The following is an 18,577-nucleotide window of genomic DNA, read 5'->3' as shown; positions in this document are numbered from 1 at the left end:
TACATTTTTTTCCTATTCTTGTGGAAACTAAATAATAAACATTACATTTATCCTAATAGTTCTACTACTTAGCTACTTTTAAGAAGTTACACTTCCACCGTGTGTGAAAAAATTGCACAGGATTTTTGACCCTTTCATATGGTATTACATATTCTTTATTCGGTTAAATAAACTCTTTTTGTGTATGTTTCGACAATCGTACTTAAGTAATAAACTCCAGTCGTATCGGAGCTGTCACACATTTTTATTATTTATGACTTACTAGAGATTTCCTTCATTTTATATCATATGCATACCCTGTGCATACCCTCTATGCTCGCCACTGCTTGTGCCCTACCTATGGATACAAGCCTCCTCTAACATAGGAGAAGTAACGTGGTGGGTCTAAGCTCTACATCCCTTCCTCCTATGCCTAAGGAAGCACTGTAAATAGATAAATAAATATAACCTTCTAGAAATGACCACAGAATGCGTAATTGAAATTATGTAAAAGCTAATCAACTAACAAAGCAAAGTTTAAAACTGAATACCTGCAACAGGTACTACACAAAGAAAAGGGATGATAAAAAATAAAATAAATAATAAATAAATATACTACGACAATACACACATCGCTATCTAGCCCCAAAGTAAGCGTAGCTTCTGTTATGGGTACAAACATAGTTGATGAATATTTTTATGAATATAATACACAATAATCATAGTAAATATTTATAATATACATATAAACACCCAGAAACTGAAAACATTAATGTTCATCACACAAACATTTTCCAGTTGTGGGAATCGAACCCACGGTCTTGGACTCAGAAAGCAGGGTCGCTGCTCACTGCGCCAGTTAGCGATCAAACTCACGTAAAACGTCACTGTTGACGGAACATTATAGGCTGATGTTGACGATGACATTTTTTTAAAAATAATATTTAAAGTAGCTACTTGCTGTTGCCAGCGTTCTTCCTTTGCGTTTATTAGCGCCCGCCCTGCGTCTATTCACCTGAGGCGTGGGTGTTAAGTTTCATGAGCCTGTAATAGCACCGGCAACCACGCCCTTCAGACCGGAACACAGCAATGCTACTGATTTGACCCTAATTAACCGAATCAAACATAACCCTTATAGTGGTATTATGAAAGACAGAAGAGCATTTCTTACTTATCCTGCGCAATATTGCTCTGTTTATCATCACAAGATAGAAAAATGAATTTTAAAATGTAAAATGTAAATTGTTGATATTGGAAAAGAGCAACTGCTGAGTTTCTTGCCGGCTTTTTCTCGGTAGAATCTGCTTTCCGAACCGGTGGTAGAGTCACTGCACACAGACAGACTTGACGTTTCAAAAGTGCTTATATTAGGCCTACTTGAAATAAATGAATTTTGAATTTTGAATCATCATCATCATAATCCGCAGCTTATAAACATCCCTCAGCTGGTCACAGGCCTCGCCTCAGTCAGGCGGAGAGACGGTTTTAGAGCATAGATCCACAACGCTGCATCAACGCGAGTTGGTGTGCTCTGACGACTATTACCACAATTAAGTGGTGGTTTTATCTGGTTGAAGGCTTTGACTGTGGCAAGTTACCACCCTACCGACAAGGACGACACCGCGTTCCGGTGCGATGTAGCACAGGGTATGACTACCATACTCCCTAACAGATTAGCCCGCTACCATTTTAGACTGCATCATAACTTACCACCAGGTAAGATTGCAGTCAAAGGCTAACTTGCAGTGGAATAAACAAAAGACCTTACGTGCTCACCGAGGTAAGGCGGCTGAAACCGCCAACATTCTAACTCAGGGCAGGTGCCGAGAATTCTTTAGTAGAAATCACACGTCCTCACCCGGGATTCGAACCCAGGACCTCGTGATTCGTAGTTGAACATGTTAATCACTAAACCAACGAGTCTAGAGCGCTAGTCAACATATATTAGGGTCTCAGACACCTTTTGAGTTGGGCTTCGTTGCTTTGTATCTATTGCAGTATTTTAGGCAATTATTTCGGAAATAGCTAGGAATAGACGCTAATTGTATTTGAAGCGATTAACATTTAGGTATAAATCGGCAGCTGTCAACGGGGAGTCGCAGGTCAAGGTTGAACCGATGGCTAACTTTGGGCAGCAAAACTGAGCTAATCTTCGAAATAAAGAATACTTTCTCCAACTCACACCTTACACAATTTACACTGGTTTCTTCGTTTTTAAACACCAATGCAAACACAATAAGGTGTTATAGGTTTCACGTTTTCACGTGTGTGTGTGTGTGTGTGCGTGCGCGCGCGTGTGTGGGTCTGTGTGTGTGTACATGCGTGTGTGCGTGCGTGCCCCCGTCGCGGCCAAAGGATGTACCATTTTTTGTCAAAGGTTAATTGGTCAGGAGTGTTTTAAGCTATGTTTAATGAAAATCGGCCCAAGATGGCAGTCGCCGCAAATTTATAAGTCAGTAAGTCAGAAGTGGGCTTCTGATAACGACTAAGACGCCGTGAGATATTTCTACATCGTTTAGAGTCTCATACAAGGTTTATCGAAAATATTTATATCAAAATACCCATCATGAGTTTATTATTCTTTATATTTATTATTATTAGTATTTTAAGTGTGTAATCTGGATAAGTATTAGTGTGTAATTGTTCGTAAGTCTGTATATAATAATAATACACCCCACCAATCGGTTTCCTTTGGTTTTCTTATTCCAAAGGTTGCCTAGAAGAGATAAGGATATATACTAAGCGATAAGGCCGCCCTTTGTATGCTACTTTTAAAGTTTATTTTTGTTGTGTCCATTGTTTTTTTTTTCTATTTGTGGTGTACAAATAAAGTGCATAAATAAATGAACATTGGCTGTGAATCAAATATAATTGTAAATTATTTCTTCAAAACTATTTATTAATTAAATAAGATTTATCAATCAGCACATTAAATAAAAAATATGGCATAAATTTCAGTTATCCAAAGTTTAAATATTTACCCACTTAATAAAATTACTGTAACACTATACATTTAGGTGACTGTTGTTGCACTCGGAGACAGACTCGGAGGAAACAGACTAAACAGCAATTAGCTGTAAAGATATGTTTTGGCGCAAACATGTGTCTGCGTGCCGGACATTCCGGCACCGCGTGCTTATACCGCATGTTTTTGTTCTATCGTATTTTAAACTGTCTTCCATAAGGAGACCTTGACTAATCTATGCTTTCATAATAATCTATTTTTAAAAAGGCAACGACAATATGGTTTTGCTCCTATCATTTTCTCTCTTGTCATATTTTATTTTTGTTTTTGTTTAGTAAACTAATATGAATTTTAACAAAAAAATAAATTTAGGAATGTATAGTTTATTAACAGTCGAATATTGAATACTTGGCGAGTACTTATATTAGTTATAACGATGTAAAAGTTTGTTACGCCCTTGGATACCTTTGGTTTCTACGCCACATAATACCGGAACGTTAAATCGCTTGGTGCCTCGTCTTTGTCGTTCGGGTTGCGACTAGCCATGGCCGAAGCTTCCCATCTAACAAGACAACCATAAAAAGTATCTTATGTCCATCTTCATTATGCGCAAAATTTTAAAAATATAACAAATAGACAACTTTCGAATTAACAAAACATGTTAATTCGAAAGTTACTCGTATGTCCTTCGCTCCTCTTTTTTTTTAATTTTGCTAGGCTACCCGTGACTGTGATCGCACCTGGTGATAATGCAGTCTAATATGGTAGCCCAGGACGGCCAATTATAACATCACAGCGCTTAACTATGCGCCAGGTCAAAATCTCAACTTTTCACTGCTTTTGAGGCCATGGCTAGTTACCAACAAAGACGTGCCGCTAAGTAATTTAGTGTTCCGGTGCAATGTCGCGAAGAAACCGATTAGGGGCATGACTACCATACTCACATACCACCAGGTGAGATTGCAGTCAAGAGCTTTTTGTGTGTGGTATAAAAAAAAGTTGAAAGAATAATCGTATATTTGGCAATGACAGTACGTTTAAAAAAATAAAGGTATCTGAATTATTGAGTTGTAGACCATAGAGAAGACAGTACGCTGCGTCCCGTAATTTGTGCGGGTGAAGCCACAGGGCACAGCTTACTATGAATTAAAAACTCGGAATTTATTAGAAGAGGTGGAATAAAAAAAATACTTCCCTGTACTAGCGTAAAAAGAGAGCCTATACGGTCACAGTCGACTACACAATTAATTTGAACTTTTTAATTGCTTATCTCCTGCGGCGGGGCCGCGTGACGACATAGGTTAATAGGCGGTGACCTTTGAACTAATGATACTATCGAGTCCTATCAACGAAATAACCCATTTTTTTTAAATTACATTACTTACAATTCGTTTGGGTTAAATATAACTGTCATACAACGTAGCAGGTACGCTCGCTACAATCTTAGGCTGCATTATCATTTACCATCAGCAGGGCTAGCAAGGCAGGCAGACGAAAATTATATCCCCCTATTATATCCCCTGACAGGGGATATAATAAACGTGTCATCCTGCTAAAGCACGGGAAAAGGTAATAGGAGGGAATATCCCTATATAATTTAAATTATTCCACTGCAATCTCACCGGGTGGTAATTGATGATGCAAGCGGGCTATACGATGGTGGCGGGCTAAGCTGTTAGGGAGTATGGTGGACATACCCCTATTCAATACTGGAGCACTAAATCGCTTAGCGGCACGTCTTTGTAAGAAAAGCACGAAAGCTTCCCACCAGACCAGACAAGAGAAATATCAGAAATTATAAATTTCCAAATTGGCCCTGCCGGGAATCAAACCCGGGACCTCCTACTTAAATTCACAGCGCTCACCGTCACCGAGGTCGTCATACTATCACCTATTCTGCGCCTTAGATCCGGGCGAGGTGTGCTGGCAACCTTACTATTCCCAGGCAGACTTGCATTGAGACGACGCCATTTTTATACCTGGCCGCCGTCCAAATACTCGCCGGTTATCACAGAGAATGTTATCGCGTCTTTTGACAATCTTTACTCGTTATTATTACCGAATAGCGGTACGCTGTGACACTGGCCATTGTTTTCTTTGCACATATTTGTGAATGCAAATTAATTAGTGATAATTAACTTTTTTTTAAGCAGCGGTAGCGCAGTGGGTAGGAGCTCGACTTCACTTTCGGGGGGCCGAGTTCGAATACCAGCACTAACTTTTCTAAGTTATGTACGTTCTGAACAATTATAATATCACTTGCTTCAACGGTGAAGGAAAACATCGTGGTTAACCTGCATAGCTGAGATAAATAAAATAAATATGCTACGACAATGCACACATCGCCATCTAGCCCCGAAGTAAGCGTCACTTATGTTTAAGGTACTAAGGGTGTTATGGCGTATGGCGTAGCTTGTGTTATGGGTACTAAGATGACTGTTGAATACTTTTATGAATAATATACATAAATACTTATAATATACAGATAAACACGCAGACACTGAAAAACATTCACTGACTCGAACCCACGGCCTTGGACTCAGAAAGCAGGGTCGCTGCCCACTGCGCCACTCGGCCGTCAAAGCTGAGAGTTCTCTATAATGTGATCAAAGGTGTGTGAAGGCCACCAATCCGCACTAGGCCAGCGTGGTGGACTACGGCCTTAACCCCTTCTCATTGTGGGAGAAGACCAGAGCCTTGTAGTGGGCCGATAATGGGTTGATATGATGATGATAAATTAACTTTTTTATCGCAGTATCGTACCGATAGTCGTATCAGTCAATGTTCTTCTCGCAAAAACCTTTGTCTCACAGCTTGGGATGCTTTAGCATGGTTGTTGGATCAAGGTTCGCATACAGAAGGCAGTAGTCTTTAAAACGGTGCCTATTTTGAGAAATTTCCTCGCTCTGGAGACCGCCGGTTGCTTGGGAACTTAAAAGCACCGAGAGCGGAGGAGTGGATTAAAAAAAAAGTTAATAGTAGCTAGTCAGTTTTAACATTTGGCACTCCTAGTACTTACGATTGGAAAAACTTCCAAAAATTCATAATTAATTTATTTCAAGTAAGCCCAGTTTATAATCACTTTAGTCTTGAAACGTCAAGTCAGTACGACTTGACGTTTCAAGAAATCGTAACAGAACCGTGTAACAGAAATCGTTTTGTATCGCTTATTGATTTATTGAGATAGACACTTAGACTATGTAGCAATACGTTGCGTCCCATATTATATTGCAAAGCCGCAGGCCACTCTAGTGTAGAATATAATTATCAACGTTGAAAATAAATAATATAAACAATAGATTATAGAGATTAACATTAGTATTTTGCAAACGCTGTCATTATTATATAATTAATAATTTAAAGTAGATGAGCTTTTTGTAGCAGAGAACGTGCTCTACAAGGCACGCAGTGGCTCGCATAGAGAATATGCACAGGGTATGCAGATGATAAAAAATGAAGAAAATCTCCAATACGAGTTATAAATACTTAAGGGTCGGCTCTTTATAACTCCCACAAAGCCTATTCTGAAAAAGTACTAAATGTAGGCTAGTGGAATTTCATTATTAACGAAACCATTTTGCCCCAGAAACAGCAGGTACCCAGAAGGGATAAGCAATGTAATGACGCCTGTAAAGTCGCTTATCCCCAGATTTAATATCACCAGTTTGTTGTTTACCTGCTGACCCTCTATGCACGCCAATGAAGGCACGGGGGATAGCACCGCTATTTTCCCTGACTGGTACTGAAAATTCCTTAAGAGAACAATATTACCTTATAATTTTTGGCCTGACCCGGAATTCGACTTCGTGATCCGCTGTTGAACAAGTTTACGACTAGAACATCGTGGCACTTCTTTTCTACGTTATATTGTAGTGTTAGTGTTATCCTAGTGTAATTTTTTCTAGTAGTTTTGCCTAGTTCTGAGTGCTCGAGTTAATGTCAAGCCAGTAACTGAATCAAGTCATTAATTTTTTTGTTGTGTTGTTGTGTGTGTGTCTTTAACCGATTATTTAGATGACCAGACCGTAGAAGAATCAGAGTTACCGACATAGAACGACGAGTCGCGAAGCTGAAGTGGCAATGGGCGGGGCACATAGCTCGGAGAACGGATGGACTTTGGGGTCCCAAGGTGCTGGGAATGGCAGTCCCACACTGGTAACCGCGGCGTTGGTCGACCCCCAACGAGGTGGACAGACGTCGCAGGGAGCCGCTGGACGCAATTGGAACTCCCTTCAAAAGACCTATGTACAGCATTTGACGTCTATCAAAGTCAAAGTCAAAGTCAAAAATATCTTTATTCAAGTAGGCCCAGAGGTGGCACTTTTGATGCGTACATAAGAATTACACGGTAGTGCGATGATGGCGATAACCACATTCGCAAACTTAAAACTAAAGCTACGAGGGTTCCAAACGCGTCCTGGTCTAAGAAGAAGCCCACAACAAACTTAGCCGGGTGTTTTTTTGTTTTTTTTTTGTTATCACCATCGCACAATGTCATTTTAAATGATTAGAAGAGCAACCTGGTTAGAGCAATAATTCACACCCAAGCTTTTTTATCGATTACGTAGTCCTTTATACTATAATATGACTTTTCTATAAGCTTACGTTTAATACAAACTTTGAACTTTTTAAGAGACATCTATCGGTTGATATGATGATGATTTAGATGACGTCATCCACTCCAGGTGTACCTTTAAACTCGGGAGAATGATAAAGTATTGGTGGCAGCCCTACGTTAGGTCTATTTCTACGTACCTATTTTTGTGCCAGTGTAAATATTGGTCCAACTTACGATTGTTTACAGCGGCCTAATTATTCCTATCTATAAACTAATTAATCTAATTTAGTATCATCGATTAATGCGAAATCAAACTCTACTTGTATGCAACGGGACGTGACGTCACAGAAAGTTCGTGCGGGTTAAAACCTATCCTAACCTATTAATATTATAAATGCGAAAGTTTATATGGAATGCCGATTGGCGCAGTGGGCAGCGACCCTGCTTTCTGAGTCCAAGGCCGTGGGTTCGATTCCCACAACTGGAAAATGCTTGTGTGATGAACATGAATGTTTTTCAGTGTCTGGGTGTTTATCTGTATATTATAAGTATTTATGTGTATTATATTCATAAAAATATTCATCAGCTATCTTAGTACCCATAACACAAGCTAAGCTTACTTTGGGGCTAGATGGCGATGTGTGTATTGTATATGTGTGTAGTATATTTATAAAAAATCATTCTCTGTCACGCAAAAACTACTGAACGGATTTTGATAAATCTTTACAGTAATATAGGAATCGGTTAAAGTTTAGTAGGTTTTACTTTCACGGTGCCGAGTTCGAATCCTAGCTAGCTAGTAACTTCACTAGGTTACTATAATATGATCGGCTAGCGTCTCGCAAAATATATATTTCCAGGTACTTCAACAGAAACTTCTCGCTCTTTTCTGGTTTCTCACCAAATTCGCCTTTGATTATAATAATAGGTAGGTATAATATGGATACAAACATGCGATCTGGTGGCCATTGTATTGAGATTTACAGCGAAAGCGTACAAGGCACCAATACGTACGAAAGGAAGAGATTGAACTTTGCCTCCTTTATTTAACTTTTTTGGTTCTATTTATTTAAAAAGACATGTGTGTACTTATGTACACGCGTTAGAAGTTATATTTATTTGTCGTTACAATATAAAAATCTTTTCAATTTTATCTTTCGCCTTATTGCACGACACTAACAATAGAAAAAAGGTATTTAATACATTGAAAGTTTTATTATGACGCATTAACTAGTAAAATAAATTTTATTTAAATATCCCAAATAAACACATATCGTGAATAAAGTTGTCAGTTCTCACGCAAACATACCTACGTAGATGTCCTTACTTTTACTTTGTTATAAAGAAAGAACGTACAACACTTGAATGTTGGGTGCGTATTGTTATATATTGCAAATCATTCATAAATCTACTTTTCTCATCCTTCCTATTAATTACCATTATAAATGCGAAAGTATGTTTGTTTATTTGTTTGTTCGTTTGTCCTTCCTTTACGTTTTAACCTAGAAAGCAATCATCTTGGTTTTTGGCATAGAGTTAATCGGAAGGACCGAGGGAGTAGCATAGGCTTTTTATTCCAGAGAAACCAACGGTTCGCACGTTGTTTGTTGTAAACAACATAATCTGACGAAGGACGCTTGCAGTAGCGAGTAATGTTATAAACGCGAAAATTTGTATGGATTTTTGTCACCCAATCCCGTCAGAACGACTGAACTCATCTGGTCGAAGTACACAGCTATATTAAATAATAGAATATAGACTTTATCCCGGAAAATTGGGTTCCGGTGGGATAGATTTGTGTTCGTTTTTTAAAGAGCAAGATATCGCCATGTTTTTTTGCACAGTGGTAGTTAAAAGGTCAGATATGCCATAGAATTTTTACGCCGTAACTAGTTGTGTTATAAACGAATTAGGTAAGTAACTATTACAAGTATGCGTCTCTAAATCAATACTGTACCTACTTACAATATGGTGTAATGCCGCAATAACTTCGATGTACAAACCCTACTTCGAAATGTATGAATAATAAACCAACGAAACAAAAACCAACTATCTATTGAACTGAGTGCTTTCAGTGATGAGCGGTTATCTTTTGAGGAGTTCTGTCCTTTATCTTTTTTATAGTAACGTACCAAGCAGATGGCTTACGTATTAAAATTCAAAAATTCAAAATTCAAAATTTCTTTTTTCATTTAGGCCTATCACAGGTACTTATGAAGCGTTCATGCATATATGTTTACATAATTGTAACGGGATGGTGATAACTACGTTCGCCAACTGAAACCTAAAGCTACGAGGGTCCCAAACGAGCCCAAAATGTGGGTTCTTACGTTAACGCGTTGGGTTGTTATTGTAAAAAGATCAATTGACCAAAATAGTATAATTTTTTTTTGTTTCAATTAGGAAAAAAAATTGTCTGATATTTGCCGAGAACCCCCTCTCTCCAACGTAAGATTAGATGAGATTTGACTTGACCTCCTCCCCCCCTTAAAAATCTCACGTACATTTTGAACGCCCCCTACGCCGTTTCCACTGGCTCGCTTGCTCGTTTCTTTTTCTGCGAGACTATGCCCCTGCAAGTTAGGTACGTTGCGAACTTTACGCATTGAATTTATCATAGCTAAGCTAAGGAGTAGCTTCAGTTATATTATAAATACCTATACAAATGAATGTTTATTTGTTTGTTGAATTACGCAAATTCCACCGGTTGAGACAAAACTTTCACCTTTGACCAATATCTGCCAGTGCGAAGCGTCATAAAGTTTTGTTAAAGCTTATATTTTGAAGCATGTACCTATTATTTTTATCAAGTATTTTAGCAGAATTCAATCATAATTCAAATAGGATAGTGTCTTTGTTGGTTTTTTCCTTTTCCACGCAGCAACGGAGTAAAAGATCGACGTATATTTTTCCCATGCGAATTGCTCATAAAGTTTTATTAAAAGTAAAAAAAATTAAATTTTGAAGATCAGCATGTATTTATTTTTGTTAAGTATTATAGCAGAAATCAATCATAATTTGATTAAGTAACTGTATTTGTTGGTTTGCACTTATTTGACGGCCGACTGGCGCAGTGGGCAGCGACCCTGCTTTCTGAGTCCAAGGCCGTGGGTTCGATTCCCACAACTGGAAAATGTTTGTGTGATGAGCATTAAGTGTTTTTATTAGTGTCTGGGTGTTTATATGTATTTTCTAAGTATTTATGTATATATAATTCATAAAAATATTCATCAGTCATCTTAGTACCCATAACACAAGCTACGCTTAGTTTGGGGCTAGATGGCGATGTGTGTATTGTCGTAGTATATTTATTTATTATTATTTATTTATTTCACGCAGCAACGGAGAAACGGATCGACGTACATTTTTGCATCGAGATAGTTAAAGAGTAAGTCTAACTTTTAATAACGCTAAAACTAATATAAGCGTACGAGGTCAGTGCCAAAAGCCAGTGACAAATAGATTGATAAGCTATGCGCATTTATAATTTGGAGCACATCTTAATTATTACGTACATAGTATAAGAAAAATACATTAATTGTTGTAACATACCTAATGTCAAAACGATTTGGTACGAAAAAATAAGAACAATATATAAATAAAATACATGTGATTTCGGGTGAAAGGTATGACATATAAATTATCGCTTATAAAAGTTCCAACATTAAAAATTATATTAAAAAAAACTGTCTTTATCAACTTTTATATCAATGCGCTATAAAACGAATATAAAGTTGCTTAAATTAAAAAAAAAGTTTCAATGTTTACTCACGATTTTTGGGCAGAAATAACTTGTACGATTTCAGGTCAAAATCACTGTATCCACGTATAAATTAGTGTTCTTTGTTTTTATGTCACGGCACATAGCTGGCACATTACGTGGGGCGGACGGCCGTCCTACGCGATCATTCCCCGGCGACTAGTCCTAATGAATTGCGACTGGGTTGCCAGAATGTTGGACTTAATTTCCAATAAAATTTCTTTAAATGTTTTATTGAAGTGAAACTTCTTTAGAATCGTTGTGATTTCAAACCGGATGCAACGGAAAAAACGACAGGTAAGAGACAGAAATACAAAAATGTGTAGGAACAAGCCGGCAAAGAATGAAATTTACATACTATTTTATCTGTTTTTTTCCTATTTAAGTTACCAAAGAAACCGAATAATATCTAGATAAAGAAACAAACAAATAAATGTATAGGACAGAGTGAGATAGAAAACATTATACATTTTTTTACCTATTCTAGTTAACATGGATACTAAATAATAAACGTTACATTTATCCTAATAGTTCTCCACATCCACCTATAATATACAAATACTTATAAAATACAGATAAACACCCAGACACTGAAAATTTTGTTAAACATTTATGTTCATCAAATAAACAAATTTTTTCCAGTTGTTGGAATCGAACCCACGGCCTTGGACGCAGAAAGCTGGGTCGCTGCCCGCTGCGCCAACCAACTGTCAAATTTCTTTTTACCACCTGTCAAAAAGAAATTTGTTTGTTTGTTTTTTTATCATGTTTGTACCAAAATAGACGCTGATCTCTTAGTGAATTGCATAAATAGAACCACCCCATGTTCGGCAAATGGCGATTCGGTTTCGTTATCAATACCCACACTTTTATCTTTCGCGTACATAGTGATTTGAGAGCTAAATGGTGAAAGTTGAAAGATTAAGATATACGTGTACCTACTCTACCGGAAAACTATTCAAGCCTAGGGAGAAATTTGATTTGTGGATCCCTTATTGTCCCTGATTGAAAGCAAATTTTTTCAGTATGGTATCACATAGTTAATTTTAATTTTATTACTTTTCTCGATGCATTTATAATGCTAATATTTTTAGTTTAATAAATTTATTTTTTTATTTTAAAGTCTTTTATAGTGTAGTCTCTATTTTTTATTTTCAAATAAATAGCTTATTCCGTGCAGCGTGGAAACCGATTAGAGATATGGATTTAACAAGGAGCAATACCCCTTGCAGGTGACATTCAGATCATGATTGATACATCGTCACTTACCATTAGGAGAGAAAGCAGTCAAGCACTAGCCTTCTCTGATCCTGAATAAAAATGTTTAGGTCTGAAAGTCTGTTGAGCTCTAGAGGTGTTTTGAGTGACCAAAGGAAAAAAAACTTTGTACGTATTTCAGTTTTGGTCAGTTCGGTCTTCATGGTGAGATGGTGATAACAAAAAAAATACCTGGCTAAGTTTATTGTGGGCTCTTCTTACACCAGGCCGCGTTTGGGACCCTCGTAGCTTTAAGTTTGAGTTGGCGAACGAAGTTATCACCTTACAATTATGTAAACATATATGTATGAACGCTTCATAAGTGCCTGTGATAGGCCTACCTGAATTTTAGAATTTTGATTTTATCTTTGAAGAAATGAAATGCTTCGTTCAAAAATACTTACTTACTGTCTCCAAGATGCTAAATTAAAAAAAAACTGAATTATACTAAAGTATAGAGACCAATGGCCATACGATTAACTTTCCGGATATCGGCCCGGGAAATGAGAGGTAAAGCTTCGAATCATTACCTTACATTTATCCTAATAGTTCTCCACATCCACCTATAATATACAAATACTTATAAAATACAGATAAACACCCAGACACTGAAAATTTTGTCAAACATTTATGTTCATCAAATAAACAAATTTTTTCCAGTTGTTGGAATCGAACCCACGGCCTTGGACGCAGAAAGCTGGGTCGCTGCCCGCTGCGCCAACCAGCTGTCAAATTTCATTTTAACAACTGTCAAAAAGAAATTTGTTTGTTTGTTTTTTTATCATGTTTGTACCACGTCTGTCTATTCGATCGCGTATATGTTAACCAAGTACCGTGTGAAATCGAAAAAGCGCAAGTAGACAATATTTCCCAGCCTTAAAACACGATGGAGTTTATCGATTCCATACCAAAACGACGACACGAAACGATACGAAAACCCTCTCCTTGAGCAGTGGCGTGCACAGGGTTTTTTACCAGGGTATGCATAAAGCAGGAAGATGGCATATATTGGAAAATCCTTTTCCTTTATAAGTTATACAAAAAAATATGGTAGGCAGTGCTTTTGTGCATTTACGAAGTGCACACCATGGCAGAGGCATTTTGTCCAGAAGTGGTCTTTATTTTATTTTTTTTCATCGAAAAATACAAAAAAAAAAGTGTTACATTTAACAGGTGTAAAACATAAACTCTTAAGAGTTTTACCGTTACACCCTGCGCCGTCGACAATCATTGGTCGTGAATACAACACGCTAAATTCTAAAATTACATTTATGCTTAACTAAAGTAACTAATGATAAATAATAAGTACTTTTAAATGAAACGAAAGTAATGAACTAAATGTAATGAACTGCTTTGGTAATCATTTATAATTCTCATGCGTTATGAGTATTTCGTAAGTGTGAGTTGGTGATAATATTCTTTTAGTTTGATTTTCATATTTTTCTTTGTTATGACATGTCTTAAAGAATTTAATAACTGATTAATTAGGTTGGGTATTACGTAATTTAATTTTCTTTTCTAATAGAGGTTATTGTATTTAGGTAATTGGAATTTTTAGTTAACGGACCTAGGGGCTGCATATGTTTTCTTTATTTTAGTTACATTTTCAGTGAAGTATGGTTTTGTTAGTAGCGTTAGTTCAATTTTTTCATAGATAGGTATTATATTACAAAATCCAGATACCTTGCGATAATCTTCTTTGAGAGTTTTATTTTTACTTTATTCGGTACAAATGTTTTTAGATTCTCAACTGGAGTGAAAATATTCTGTCTAAATAGGTTTTAAATGTTCTTCCATAACTAGACGAACCTTAGGATATAATTGATTCAGCCAAGGATCTGTAAAGTAAAAGGAGAGTTTAATTATAGGCTATTGACGATGATTGCAGACCTTTGCTCGTTACAGTTCCTAAATCCTATACTTGAATTACACGTATCAATGGAAGGTGTTGACACGTAACAGATGTTTTCATTACTGATGTACGAGTATGAACAGCGATAACTCCGTCCACTCCAGAATACACAAGTGGATCCGTTGCTGAATAAATACGATTAGTTTTAAAGACCGAAGCTATTTTTCACTATTCGTATCACGGCCGTGTAGATACAACATCTATATATATAAAAGACAAAGGTGACTTATTGACTGACTGACTGTCAACTGACTGACTGACTATCAACGCACAGCTCTAACCACTTGACGGATCGGGCTAAAATTTTGCACACAGATAGTTATTACAACGTAGGCATCCTAAGTAAAGGCAATACTAAGAAAGTATTTTTGAAAATTCCAACCCTAAGAGGGTTCAATTCCAAGGTTAAATGGGGGATGAAAGTTTGTATAAAATCCTGCATTTATCAAAAAAATAATAAAACCCAGTTACTGGTGTAGTAATACTTACGTTAGCTACTAGAAAAATTATTTCTAGCTTTACAAGAAATTTGATACCTACCAACAATCCATACAACGTTTTCTATGTTCGGCTCACATGGTAAAACTGACAGAGTTAAGAACACGCAGAATCCTCATTCAGCCATTATTGTATGCAGTGCTTTGTGTCCAAAAATAGTGGAAACACCCCGCGCGCTTTTCACTTTACACATGTTGGTAAAACGAATGTTGCCAGCTCACAAACTTTTCTCATTTTCCCATTTTATGGTAAACGTTTCGAACTTAAGAGGTAAAATAATTACTTTCAACTGCTAAATGGTATGAAGTGACTAACCGTTTGTTCGAGAAACAGCTCTAAAGTGGAGTGGTTTTGATGCTTCAATATAAGTCGTGTACACGGTTTCTGCATGTTCTTAAATATTCTAAGGTAAAACTGATCTTAATGAAATTTTGTATACATGCAGCTTGCATCTTGAAGATCGACATAGAATAATTCAATAGTGTTATTCGCTTGATTTAAGTCTCCCGGCAACTGAAGGTACTAAGTTATACCTACGTGGCAGGAAACACTTGACACGTATAACTTAGTACCTTTAAGGCAAGAGTGAATAGGCTATTTCTTGGCAAGCGTGCTCCAACCTAGACCTCATCATTGCTTTCCAATAGGCATATGATTGTCGTCAAAGGCCAGCCTAACGTTAAAAAAAAAGTGTGTGCGTGTAACTGTAATAATACACGCACACACTTTTGATGTGTGATTGAAGTAATACTTTTATTATTATTTATTGATGAAGGAGTAAAATGTTCCTAGGACCGCCATTTCATTTAATATTCACAATTTCATTTTAAATTCCATTTAAATAATTTCTTTTGTTAAATAGAATAAATGAGAGTAGAAAATGTGTAATTGTTTAGTAATGTTTGTTAATGTGTAAATGTGTGAGTGTAATTTCTGTTTATGTATCTTCTTCTTCTGCCTGTGTTTTTTTTATTCTTCTTCTGTACGTGTCTTTTATTTGTGTACACAAATAAAAATACAGAATATAAGTTCAATAAAATGTAGGTTGAAAATTATTTTACACCACCTATTTGTTCTAGCTCTTGTTGTCCTAATCTTAAGGTTTCCTGGCAGAGATCGCTTCTAAGCAATAAGGCCGACTTTTATATTCTACTCCAGTCATTGTGTTCCTTTCTATTCGTCCTTTATTCTCCTAACTGTGTACAAATAAAGAGTTCAAATAAAATTATTTTTTATGCTAAGTAAATTAACAAAGGATTTGGTTACCGTAGACTTGGATAACGGGTCATTGGACCACCTTTGACCCACGCGATCTTTACCACGCCTCGTGTGTGACTCATGCCTACTCATTAAACACATAATTTAAAAAGTCTTTGGTATAAAATAGCTTGTATATGTATTGCGCTATAGTTGACCAGTTGGCGAGGCTTCTTTTTTTAATAACGATAGGCTAGTCAGCAATCGTGCCTTTTTGGCAGTAATGATGAGGTCTAGGTTGGAGCTTGCCTAGAAAATGCCTATTAAAATGACTTCATTCCAGCACCTTAAGGCACCAGGTCGAGCTAAGTGCCCGGGCCATTGCTACTTTAGCTACGCGACTTTCTGAGCTATGTAACTCTAGTTCATCTACAAATCTCCTCAATACTTAGGTTTCACATTTAGAGTATTCATCAGTAATCTTAGTACCCTAAAACGCTTACTTTGGGGCTGGAAGGCGATGTGTATATTCGAGAAGGCTTTCTACAGTTATAATGAATTCTTGGAAAGTAAAATATTGTGAAGATTGACTTTACTTATTTGTTATTATAGAATAATATTATAATGAATTTATGAATTCATATACATTTGCATGAGATAATTTATTATTTAATAATTACTATGTGACATATAATATTAATATTTATGAATAAATGACTATTGACTATTTATTCTTAAAAGAAATATTTTCACTTCATAAGAAATTAAAATTAACATAAAGAACTGGTAATATTTTATTTAGTGTAATACAAAACTAGAAACTTAAACTAATAACAACTTGTAGTAGTAAAATTAAAGAAAAGAAATTTAAGCAATAATTTTTTAGGCTTAGTTTGAAGTGAATAAAACGATTTTTAATTTTTCTTTTTAAATATACTACGACAATACACACATCGCACTCTAGCCCCAAAGTAAGCGAAGCTTGTGTTATGGGTACTAAGATAGCTGATGAATATAATACAAATACACATTTTATATGCATTTTAAATTTATAAAATTGATAATTCCTTTAAGTGTAGGTAAAAACACTAATAAAAATTATAACATACAGATAAATACCCAGACGCTGAAAAACATCATTCCAGTTGTGGGAATCGAACCCACGGCCTTGGACTCAGAAAGTAGGGTCGCTGCCGGCTATCGGCAATCGGCTGTCAGAAATTTCGCAAAAAATCTCTTTGGATAAACTACTGTATGGTGCTCCCTCAACTTGTATCGTTTTACTGCTATACTTAGTTCTAGTCTAGGGTAATTTTAATTTATGCCTGTTTCTTAAAACTTGATAGTTATAATTTAATAGCACACATTACGACTTACCTACAAACTCGATTCCTCTCGTATAACTTTGCGGTTGGTCTGCCATGTTTAGGTTACCCGCCTCCTTCAATATTTCACACAAACACTTCTACCACTGTACACAGATCTCAAAAATTAAATCATCAGATTTAGAAGTACATAGAACCATATTTTTTATGTATTAACTAAAAGTAGAAGCTGGTAACATCATTCCTATACATGATGAACAAAGATTTTAGTTTTGACAATTTAGTGAAGTTTTATGTAGTTGAAATATGAGCAGCCAAATAAACACCGATATAAAATAACAATGTATTAATTGTTTTTCGTAATGTAAACTATATGTAACTATATGTATTGTCTATATGTGTGACTGATAATCTTGTGAATGGCGCATTATATATTTATAATGCATCTTGAAATTATAATAAGATAAGATTATTAAGTACATGCAATGTAAGTGGGTGGCTATTGATCACCAGTGCGTGCACTCCATAGATGCACAAAAGCACTGCCTACCTTAAAATGGATATGTAACTCGTATAGGAGGAGAATTTTAGCCGGTTTATGCAGTTTTCCTGCTGTTTGCATACTTTGGTAAGAAACCCAGTGCACGCCACGATTAGGGTATAGGTGGTTATAGTACACACATATACATGACAAATTTCGTTAATTAGAGGTATTTACACTTTTTTGATTGTTACAAATTCGTAATAAAGAAAAATTTACACAATATCGGTACAGGTTTTTTTCTACTATAAGTTAGCCCTTGACTGCTCTCACACCTGGTGGCAAGTGTTGATGCAGTCTAAGTTGGGAGCGGGCTAACCTGTTAGGCAGTATGGTAGTCATACCCGTAATCGGTTTCTACGCGACATCGCACCGGAACACTGAACACTTAGCGGCACGTCTTTGTCGGTAAGGTGGTAACTAGCCACGGCCAAAGCCTCCCACCAGACTGGACCAGAGAAAATTCAAAATTATAAATTCCCGTACCTCTGCCGGGAGGAGCCGGTGCCAGGGAGGTCGTCAAAAGGTAGGTATATTTTACATCTCAAAAAGAAAACTTGACAGCTGATTGGTGTACTGGGCGGC

At 36.5% G+C, this 18,577-nt stretch overlaps 1 protein-coding gene across 2 annotated transcripts in view; it reads right to left on the bottom strand.

Moving 5' to 3' along the window:
* The window catches only part of LOC120626298 (V-type proton ATPase 116 kDa subunit a1-like), a 56,713-nt gene extending 38,899 nt beyond the window's left edge, over window positions 1–17,814 (bottom strand). The window contains exon 1 of one of the 2 annotated variants that reach the window (XM_039893764.1): window positions 17,504–17,814. In XM_039893764.1, the coding sequence (XP_039749698.1) occupies window positions 17,504–17,549 (46 nt within the window). In that variant the 5' untranslated portion in view covers window positions 17,550–17,814. Of the gene's footprint in view, window positions 1–11,274; window positions 11,401–17,503 lie in introns of those variants that run through there. The other variant, XM_039893765.1, reaches the window with a different exon arrangement.
* Between the last annotated feature and the right edge of the window lie 763 nt (window positions 17,815–18,577).

This window comes from Pararge aegeria, chromosome 9 (genome assembly GCF_905163445.1).
Source record: "Pararge aegeria chromosome 9, ilParAegt1.1, whole genome shotgun sequence".
NCBI lineage: Eukaryota > Metazoa > Arthropoda > Insecta > Lepidoptera > Nymphalidae > Pararge > Pararge aegeria.
Note: the sequence above shows the minus strand (reverse complement) of the source record. Positions and strands in the feature narration are given on the sequence as shown.